Source organism: Moschus berezovskii, chromosome 27, assembly GCF_049115385.1.
Source record: "Moschus berezovskii isolate FMDL1 chromosome 27, NW_MosBer_1.0, whole genome shotgun sequence".
Classification (NCBI taxonomy): Eukaryota; Metazoa; Chordata; class Mammalia; order Artiodactyla; family Moschidae; genus Moschus; species Moschus berezovskii.
In genome coordinates, this window is record NC_142486.1 from 8,767,491 (window position 1) to 8,778,677 (window position 11,187).

At 50.7% G+C, this 11,187-nt stretch overlaps 1 protein-coding gene across 1 annotated transcript; it reads right to left on the reverse strand.

The window, feature by feature from the left end:
* Window positions 1-802: 802 nt before the first annotated feature.
* CLDN3 (claudin 3) lies at window positions 803-2,077 on the reverse strand. The gene has a single exon (XM_055408928.2). The coding sequence runs from the start codon at window positions 1,830-1,832 to the stop codon at window positions 1,173-1,175; it is 660 nt and encodes a 219-aa protein (XP_055264903.1). The 5' UTR covers window positions 1,833-2,077; the 3' UTR covers window positions 803-1,172.
* Between the last annotated feature and the right edge of the window lie 9,110 nt (window positions 2,078-11,187).

Genomic DNA, 11,187 nt, shown 5'->3' on the forward strand with positions numbered 1-11,187 from the left:
CCAGGGTCTGTAATTCTGCACACGAGACTCCCCATGACTTGGCCTCTCCAGGGCCCAGGCCCCATCGCCACTTCCTCCCTCACCTTGCTATCTACCCAGCCAGGTGAAATCCCACTTTCCTGGCTCTGGACACTGGGCTTCTTTCCCTGAACCTGCCTGAACCTCCTACACCTTATCCGAGACATAAGTGCTTCCAGCCTTGTTTACCTTAAGCATTAGAGTGTCACCAGAGAGTTCTGAGTACCCCCTCCCCTCCACCTACCCTTCCCTTCCCTCAAGGGTTTCAGGGAAAAAAATGAGGCCCCTCTCTCATCTCTCCTCCTGGGGACACAATTCTACCCAGTTTCCTTTGGTGGTGTGTTTTACCAAAACAATAGATCTTTTTGTTCTCCTTTCCCAAATATGAAATCATAGCATTGAATGTGCTCTTTCACACGCCGCAGGGCGATTCAGGCGTTGGGGAGCGCAATGGAAGGTCGGTGTCCCAGGCGCAAACCTGGAGAAGGGGGTCCTTGACATCCCCCCATCTCCTCCATGCCCGGGAGTGCACCTGCCCGCCCCTACGGAGTGGGCCTTCCTTGTCTGAATCCCCAGTGAATAGGCCAAAGGACCAGCTAGCTAGTGAGTACCCAGCTCAGTTTACAACTTATTGAAACTCTCTAAGCTTCATCCCGCAGCCGGAGCGCAGAATTCAGCCAGGGCCAATCCTTGGGGGGCGCACGCGGGGCGGGGGTTTGGGATGGGGAAGTTCTGCAAGTAGGTGGAGGCCTGTCCGCGCTCAGGACAAGGAGGCGCCAGCAACTGCAAAACGAAAGATTTTTATTGAAAAATATCGTGGCCCCTTTTCAAAGCTGCGGGTCCCTGCGCAAAGAGAACTTTGTGGCCACAGTCCGACCGGGCGGGCAAGTAGCGGTGGTCAACCCAGTTCCGCGCATCAGAGGAGCAAGGTTTCAAAGGTTCGTGCCGGCAGGCCCCTGGGCTCCACAATCCCGCTCCCCGGCCGAGGAGGGCTAGCAGCTGGGGAAGGGGGCGCCAGGCGGGCCCCTCCCAGTCCAGTGAGGGAGCAGACTGGCATCTGGGGGGCGGGGGCTGGTCTCCGATGCAAGGCTGCACGCTGGACTGGTGGGCGCGCCAGCTTGTGGGAGTGGTCGGGGTTTCCCGCGGCCGCCCCATCAGACATAGTCCTTGCGGTCGTAGGCCGTGCCGGCGCCAGTGCCGGGCCCAGTGGAGCGCGGCGCCGAGTAGACGATCTTAGTCGGCGCGTACTTGTCGCGCGGCGGGCAGGAGCAGCAGAGCAGCGCGCCCCCCAGCAGCTGCAGCGCCGACGCCGCCCAGCCCACGTACAGGGCGGAGCCCATCTCGCGCTTCTGAGCCTCGGGCACCAGGGGATTGTAGAAGTCGCGGATGATGGTGTTGGCAGACCAGGACACCGGCACGAGGGTCAGCAGGGCGGCCAGCAGGAAGAGCACGCCCGCCACGATGGTGATCTTGGCCTTGGCCGTGTCGTCCTGCACGCAGTTGGTGCACTGGGCGCCCACGAGCGCCACGAGGAGCCCGAAGACGGCCAGTAGGATGGCGATGACGATGAGGGCGCGGGCCGCCTGCAGGTCCTGCGGCAGCGCCAGCAGCGAGTCGTACACCTTGCACTGCATCTGGCCGGTGCTCTGCACCACGCAGTTCATCCACAGGCCCTCCCAGGTGATCTGCGCCGTGATGATGCTGCTGCCGATGAAGGCCGTCACGCGCCACATGGGCAGCGCGCAGCACACGATGGTGCAGAGCCAGCCTAGCACGGCCAGCGAGGTGCCCGCGATCTCCAGGCCCATGGACATGGCTGCCGCGCCAAAGCCGGCTCTGCCGGGCGGCTCCACGTGCGGGACGACGCGGGGCCGGGGCCGCTGGGGCCTGGGCGGGAGCGGCGGTGCAGCCGACGGACTGACGCCCCGCTGGACGGACGGATGGACGGACACAAGGGCGGCGCGCGCTAACGGCTCCGCTCTCCCGGCTGGCGCAGCGGCTGCGCCTGCACCTGCCTGTGGCTTTGTAGGCGGGCGGCTGCGACTGGGCTGGCCCCTAGGAAGGGGCCGGTTAGTCTTCGATCCCGGCCCAGCGCTCCGGCGGGGGCGGGAGGGGCGGAGCCGCGCTCTCCCAGGCCTGGGGACAGTGACGTGGCCCCTCTTCTCCCTTCACTAAAGCGCCCCGGGAGGAAGCACTTGGCCAGGAGTGGCTCAAGGCGCCCGCGTGCGGGCTGCCGAGAGGGCGGGGCCGAGACCTGCGCCCCAGCCCCTCGCTCCTGGCCACCCCCCGCCCCGCCCCAGTGCGCGGAAAGGAATTCTCCGGGGGATGGGGTGAAAAGCACAACCTGCTTGACACTCCACCACTCCACCCCCAGCAAGGAGGCGTGGGGAGGGGGCCGCTGCCCGCGGCCCGGGATCCGCGGGGAAGGGGCGGGCAGCGTGGGCGTGGCCAGCCGGCTGTGGGCGTGGCCCAGCTGTTTACCCGAGTGGGCGGCCGTCCCCCGAGCTGCGCACCTGCTCCTGGTCCCCCTGGCCTCCGAGGCAGCGCTCCTCCCTGCGCGCGCTCTCGGCCTGATCCAGGCCCTTAGGACTACCAGTCCTGGTCGTCTGGGCTCAGAAGCCGGGGACAGCCCGCGAAGGCGCCCTGAAGACACCCCTGAGCCAGTGCTGAACTCAGATTCTCTAGCCCCTCCGCAGTTCCCACGTCTTCACCCTCACAGTGTCCCTGGATCCCTTTCGCTGAGCTGGCCTCACCTCCTAGAAACACCGCATCCGCACCCTCCTCCCACAGAGCCCGGGTCCTAACCCCGGGGGAGACAGTACCCAGATCCACCTTATTGAAATGATGGTGAAAGACCTTTTTGATCCTGGCAAAGGTGGGAAGTCAGAGAAGTTATCTCTAATGGCCTTGCTCCCACACCTGAGCTATCCCTCACCTTGCTTTCTGCCCTACAGAGGTGACCTTGGAGATTCTGTCCCTCACTTCCCCTCTCCTCAGGGTCCCCATCCTTGCCGTGTCCTCTACAGGGATAATGTAGAGACCACATGACCCATTCTTTCCACCTTTCAGCTTTTTGCTCCCAGCCAGGCCTTCCCCTGACCACACTGTTTAAAAATCACAGCTGGGAATTCCCTGGCTGTCCAGTGGTTGGGGCTCCATGCTTTCACTGCCATGGCCAGGGTTCAATCCTTGGTTAGCACAAGGTAAGGATCCCCCAAGCTAGGATCCCACAAGATTCCCCAAGGGCCACGTGGCCAAAAAAATAAATAGATAAAAATTTTAAATCGCAGCTATTCTCCCCACAATGTCCTGTCCTCTTTTTATACTTTATATTCCTTTTAGCATTTCACACTGCCTGTTATTTGCTTTCTGCTCTGGTATGTCAGCTCCATTGGGACATCCAGAATGCTCCCAACCAAGCAAGGGTTTCTGCTGGTTTTATTCACTGCCATGTCGCCAGCGTCTGGAACCATGTTGGGCCCTGAAGACAAAGTTGATGTAGTGACTTTTAAAAAATTTTATTACTTATTTGGCTGCACTCACAGAATCTTCTTTTCTGCAGGGGAACTCTTAGCTGGGGCATGTGGAATCTAGTTCCACAACCAGGGATTGAACCCCGGGCCCCCTGCATTGGAAGTGCAGAGTCTTAGTCATTGAACCACCAGGAAAGTCCCTGATCTAGTGACTTGAATGGAGGAAAAGCATCACTTTCTTGCCTTCCTGCAACCTTGTCTGCCCTGGGGGGCCCCCTCCCCAGGCATGAATGACTGGTAATGGGATATTACCCTGTTACCTGCCTTTGGAATCTAGTCAGAACCTTGGGCACTTTGAGGTGAGAGGAGGGACCTCATGGAACCGGGCCTGGGGGTTTTTCTGCTTTGTCCCATCTCTCAAATTACAGGCCCGCATCCTGTGTCTTCCTCTGTGAGTGTCCTAGCCCTGGGGTGAGGTAAACAGAGCCGAGGCCCATGGAAGCCAGGGTCCTACTTCTTGCAGGAGCAAAGGTCTTGGGCTGGGCCAGTTGGGGCTGGGCTGGGCAAGGCTGGGAGTGCCCGGCCAGAGGGCCCAGCTGATGCTGGGTGGGGGTTGCCCTGGAGGAAGTTCTTGAAGTCCTGTGAAGTGCTGGTTATTGGGGTGACTTTGGGGCAGAGGAGTGGCAATGGGGGCCTGAGAGCAGATGCTTTTGTTTCGAGAGTGGGCTTCCTACTCGTTGTGCTGTGAGCTCTATCTCTTGCTACCTGTGAGGCCAAGGAAAGTCACATCCCCACTCCTCACCGCAGTTTCTTCTTCTGCAAAATGAGGAAACTGATGTCTACATGATCTACTTCATAGCACTGTGCTGAGTACAGAGGCAACGTGAGCATATTGCAAATTAAAAAAACAACCAGGGCCAGACAAGCCAGTGTGCAGAGAAACTGTGTGGAGAAGGTGTGGGGTTTAGATGGATGGACTCGAATTGGAGTCCAGCTCCACTCTCACCAGTCCTGTGGCCTTGAGCAAGTCCTCTCCCACCTGGAGCCTTGGTTTTTTCATCTGTGAAGAGGGGTTTATTCTGAGTTGCTTGGGTTTGGGGTACAGGCAGGAAGAGGTGCCTTGTTCCTGAGCCTGAGTGAGGTGGACCTGCTGGGTTGGGCTGGGAAGAGATGAGGCCAGAAGGACAGAAAGTTTCGTGCCCAGAGGCCAAACTTCAGGGACTCTGCAAATAAGACTTTGGCTCTGGACAAATAGCTTCAATCAGCTTTTTGCTTAATATCGTCCATGGTCCTTACAACTCAGTAATAAAAAAACAAATAGCCCAATTAAAAAAAAATATGGTCAAAGGATCTGCATAGATGTTCAGAATAGACAAGGAAGATATCCAGATGGCCAAGGCGCACATGAAAAGTTGTCCGACACCATTAGTCATCAGGGATACACAAATCAAAACCACGAAGAGACACCACTTCACACCTACAAGGATAGCTAGAATCAAAAAGACGATAACAAGTGTCACAGAGACTGTAGAGAAACCAGAACTCTCCGACAAAGCTGATGGCATTGTGCAATGCTGCAGCTGCTTTTGAAAACAGTCTGGTAATTCCTCAAAAGGCAGAGTTACCATTTGTTGTTTAGTCGCTAAGTCGTGTCTGACTTCTTTGCGACCCCATGGATTGTAATCTGCCAGGCTCCTCTGTCCATGGGATTTCCCAGACGAGAATACTGGAGTCGGTTGCTATTTCCTTCTCCAGGGGATCTTCCCAACCAGGGATCGAACCGGCGTCTCTTGCATTGGCAGGCAGATGCTTTACCACTGAGCCACCAGGGAAGCCCCCTGGCAGAGTTATACCATATAACCCAGCAATTCCATTATTAGGTATTTACCCTAATAATGAGAAAGGGAAGATATAAAGAGAAATAAAGAAGAAATAAAGAGAAATGGAAACATATGTTTACTGAAGAATTCAAACACGGGATTGCCCTGGTGGTCCAGTGGTTAAGAATCTGCCTGCCAGGAGAAGGAAATGGCAACCCACTCCAGTATCGTGGCCTGGAAAATCTCATGGATGGAGGAGCCTGGTGGGCTGCAGTCCATGGGGTCGGCAAGAGTCGGGCACAACTGAGTGACTAACAATTACTTACTTACTTAGTTTCTTTACAATGTTGTGTTAGTTTCTGCCGTGCAACAGAGTGAACACATACATATGTCCCCTCCCTCTTGGACCTCCCTCCTTCCCCCACTCCAGCCCACCCCTCTTGGTCATCATAGAGCACCTCGCAAACAAAGCTCTCTGTGCTGTGCAGCAGGTTCCCACTAGCCTTGTGCTTTACACATGTATGTATGTTGATCTCCATCTCCCAATCCACCCCTTCCCTTCCTGTCTCCACACCCACATGTTCTTTTTTAAAATCTATGCCTCTATTCCTGCCTTGCAAATAGGTTTACCTGTACTGTCTTTCCAGATTCCACATATACGTGTCCATATGTAATATTTTTTAGTATATCCAAGCTATGAAATTGGTGGCCACAAAATCTTTGAAACTAATAATGGATAGCATTTTTAGCCTATTTTCTAAGACTAACTAGAAATGCGTGTACCCCGATGACACGACTGGGTATCATTCAGGCATATACCTGTTGGGATTTTGGTGTTACGGAGTTTCTTGGACTGAGTGGAAGTTAGGACCTTTGTCTCAAAGCTGGTCTGTTAAGGACTGACAAGAGTGGGCACGGAGAAACATTAGTCACCTGGGAATGTCTTCGGGAGGTGTCATTAACAAGACTGGCTATGTGTGCGATTCATGGAGGGGAGAATCGAAAGGGAAAATCATGGAAGAGTCCTTGTTTTTGGATTGAGAAGTTGCATCCAAGGATGGTGGTGCATTTACAGAGAGATGAAAGGCCGCGGGTGGGTGGGTGAGCACTTTGGAAGAGTTAATAGGGCATTTTGGGCTGTGCGGGGGAGAGGAAGGCGTTCTGTTACCAACGCAGTATGTTTGAGATGTCTGAGACACCCAGGTGAGGGTGGCCATTATTGTGTATGTGAGCCCAGAGCACACGGCTGAGCTGGAGATAGACATTCTGGAGTCATTAACATGGAAGTGAAACTTAAAAGTCATGGGGCGAGATGAACACATGTTGAGAAGGGTCACAGGCAGAAAGCACGACCAGGATGAAAGCTGGGTCGCCTTGCATTATCTCCCTGTGCTTCATCTTACTCATCTGTATAACGGACATCGAAAAGTGCCAGGCACTATAGTGTGTAAGACAGATCGCTGGTGGGAAGCTGCTGCATCATGCAGGGGGCTCCGTTTGGTGCTCTGTGATGACCTGGAGGAACAGGATGAGGGCGGGGTGGGAGGGAAGGGATATACTCACCTCAATTTTATAACCCAATTAAAAAAAAAGTGCCCGGCATATAGTAGCACTCAGGAAATACAGTTTTAATTGTTAGCATTTTTTATAAGTTGGTAGGATGGGGGCAGGTAATGAAGATACAAAGGAGACAGAAAGGTGTGGGGAAAATGTGGAACATACAGTTCCTTCTGCAGAGTGTGTGTGGGCCTGTGTGCATTATATACATATCTTTTAGCTTTTTTCCATTACAGGTTATTATGCAATATTAAATATAGTTCCCTATGTGATATAGTAAATTCTTGTTTTCCATCTAAAAAAAGAAAAAAAGAATCTGCCTGCCAATGCAGGGGACATGGGTTCGATCCCTGGTCCAGGGAGATTCCACATGCTGCAGAACAACTAAGCCTTCGCACCACACTACTGAAAGCTGGGTGACTAGAGCTTCACAACAAGAGAAGCACTGCAGTGAGAGGCCTGAGCACCCCAGCAAAGAGTAGCAACTCCCCCCTGCCTACTCACCACAACTAGAGAAAGCCCACACACAGCAACGAAGACCCAGGGTAGCCAAAAATAAATAAATTATAAAAAACAGAACCAAAAGGACTTGTGCACAGAAGTTCGGAGCAACATTCCTAACAGCCTCACAGTAGAAACATCCTAAATGTCGGTTGGTGGATGAATAAACAAAAAGCAGTATATCTATACAATAGGATATTATTCAGTCACAGAAAGGAATAAAGTTCTGATCTGTGGTACAATGTGGATGAACCTTCAAGACATTATGGTAAGTGAGTTGCAAGGAATGGTGTGTATTATGTGATTTCATTCATAAAAATGATACAGACTAGGAAAATCTATTTGAGGTAGAAAGTAGATCCGATAGTGCTGGGGTGGGGCATTGGGGGAAATGGAGGTTGATCGCTAATGGGCACAGTGAGAATATCGACTCCAGTATTCTTTGTAGGCTGATGAAAATGCTCTACAATTGATTGTATTGATGGTTGCATAGCTCTGGGAAGATACTAAGAAACCATTGAAGAAGTTGTGAAATGGTCTATAAATCATATCAATAAAACTGTTAAAATAAAAACCACTATGGTGCTTGGGCTCCAAAATCACTGCAGATGGTGACTGCAGCCATGAAATTAAAAGACACTTGCTCCTTGGAAGAAAAGCTATGATCAACCTAAACAGCATAGTAAAAAGCAGAGACATTACTTTGCCAACAAAGGTCTGTTTAGTCAAAGCTATGTTTTTTTTCAGTAGTCCTGTATGGATGTGAGAGTTGGACCATAAAGAAAGCTGAGCGCCGAAAAACTGATGCTTTTGAACTGTGGTGTTGGAGAAAACTCTTGAGTCCCTTGGACTGCAAGGAGATCCAACCAGTCCGTCCTAAAGGAAATCAGTCCTGAAACTCCATTGGAAGCTGAAACTCCAATACTTAGGCCACTTTTGGAGAAGAGCTGACTCATAGGAAAAGACCCTGATGCTGGGAAAGGTTGAAAGAAGGAGGGGAAGGGGACGACAAAGGATGAGATGGTTGGATGGAGTCTCCAACTCAATGGACGTGAGTTTGGGCAAACTCCAGGGGTTGGTGATGGACAGGGTAGCCTGGCATGCTGCAGTCCATGGGGAAAGAGTCGGACACAACTGAACAACTGAACTGAACTGAACTGATGGTGCTTGGGGCCCACATTATGTGTTGGTGTGGTGTGTGTGTCCCCAGAAGGTGGGAATGAGGATGGGATGAAGCTGTCTTTGTATGGAGAGTGCTATGATTCTGGGTAGTGGGAGAGTGCTGTTGAGAGGAGGGTGAGGCTTGGGGGCTCCAACACAATGCTTGTCTCTCCCTCCTGTTCCTGAGCCTCCTGTCCAGAAATAGCACCTTGACCCAAGATGGGACTGATGCTCCAAAATCCCTCCAGTTAGTGCCCAGGGACCATTGGAAGGAGAGTACTGAGGCTGTCTTGATCTAGGAGACCTTGTTGTAGGAGGAGGTTGGGCAGGAGTTGGTGGAGAAGGCTTCCCCTGGTGGTGGTGACTAGGTGTGTTGGAGTGAAGTGTGTGTGTGTGTGTGTGTGTGTGTGTGACTCCAAGAAGCAAATGCTAGAAAAAGAGGAACTGAAAGAAGAGTCTCCACAGCTAGGAGATTAACCTGTTCCCCCACCCAGTGTCCAACCCCCAGCAGTAGCCATCAGGGCCCAGGGCTTGCCCCTCCCATACTGTGGCCGTGGCATCCACCCCTTTCCCCATCGCCCCAGCACACTCAGTCTGGCCGCCTCCTCTCCGCAGTGGGCAGACTGCTGAATCGTACATTGGCTTTCTTGGTTCTCCAGCTTGCAGATGGCAGTTTGTGGGACTTCTTGGCTCCTATAACAGCCTGAGCCAATTCCTCTTATAAATCCTCTTTTACATATTGTGGCTCAGATGGTAAAGAATATGCCTGCAATGCAGGATACATGGGCTCAATCCCTGGGTCAGGAAGATCCCCTGGAGAGGAAAATAGCCACCCATTCCAGTATTCTTGCCTGGGAAATCCCATGGACAGAGTAGCCTGGAAAGCTACAGTCCATGGAGTCCCAAAAGAGTCGGACATGACTTAGCAACTAAACAACAACAACAAATATATTCTATTAGTGAAACGTTACTATTGTGGTAGAATTCTTTAATTGACACAGAGACACAGCTTCTTTTATTGCACCTCACACTACTGTGTGTTTTTTTAAGTTGAAGGTTTGTGGCAACCTGCACTGAACAAGTCTATCGGGGCTGTTTTTCCAACAGTATTTGATCATTTGGTGTTTCTGTGTCATATTTTGGTGAAATATTTCAAACTTTTTCATTATTATTATGTTATGATGATCTGTAATCAGTGATCTTTGAAGTTTCTATTGCAAAAAGATTATGACTTGTGAGGCTCATGAAGGTTAGCCTTTTTAAGCAATGAAGTACTTTTATTTATTTTTTTTTTTTGAAGTATTTTTATTAAAAAAATTTTTTTTGCTGCACCTCAAGACTTGTGGGATCTTAGTTCCCCAATCAGGGATTAAACCTATGCCCCCTGCAGTTGAAGCAGAGGCTTAAGCACTGGGCCGCCAGGGAATTCCCAGCAATGAAGTGTTTTTATTTATTTTTATTTATTTTTAAAATTAAGGTATATACACTGTTTCTTGGGCTTCCCAGGTGGCACTAAGGGCTGCCAATGCCGGAGATGTAAGAGATGTGGGTTTGATCCCTGAGTCAGGAAGATGCCCTGGAGGAGGGTATGGCAACCCACTCCAGTATTCTTGCCTGGAGATTCCATGGACAGAGGAGCTTGGTTACAGTCCAGGGAGTCCCAAAGAGTTGGACACAACTGAAGCAACTTAGCAAGCACGCATGCTGTTTTCTTAGACATAATGCTGTTACACAATTAATGAATACAGTGTAGTGTAAGCATAGGGGCTTCCCAGGAGGCGCCAGTAAATAATCCATGTGCCAGTGCAGGAGATGTAAGAGACTCAGGTTCAAGCCCTGGGTCCGGAAGATCCCCTGGAGGAGGAAATGGCACGCCACTCCAGCATTCTTGCCGGGAAAATCTCATGGACAGAGCTCCATGGGGTCGAAAAGAGTCAGACCTGGTTCATCATCTGGGCACTATATAGTGTAAACATAACTTTAATAGGCGCCAGGAAACTGAAAAATGTGAGTGACTCACTTTATTGCTGTATTCGCTTTACTGGGAAGTCTGGAACCCAAACCGCAGTTTCTCTGAGGGATGCCTATATTTAGATTCTTTACATTTAAGGTAAATATTGCCATGTTAAAGCTTGGTCTAATATGTTCATTGCAGCTTTATTTACATTAGCCAAGATGCAGAAGCGAATGTTAGCCATTAAAAAGAACAAAATCTTGCCATTTGAGACAACATGGAGAGATATAGAGGGTATTATGCTAAGTTAAATAAGTTGGAGAAAGACAAATACTGTATGATTTCATGTATGTGTGGAATCTAAAACATGAAACAAGTGAACTCACAGAACAGAACAGAAACAGTTACAAATACTGAGAACAAACAGGTGGTGGCAGAGGGGAGGAGGTTGGGGGAAGGAAAGAAATAGGTGAGGAGGATTATGAGGTACAAACTTTCGGTTGCAAAAGGGATGAGTCATGCGTGTGAAATGTATAGTGTGGGGAATAGCAGTCAATAACTTTGTAATATCTTTATATGGTGATATATCCTAACTAGACTTATTATAGTAGTCATTTAGCAATGTATCGAATCAGGATATTGTGTAACAGAAACTAATACAGTATTATAGGTCAATTATATTTCAAAAACAAACTCATAGAAA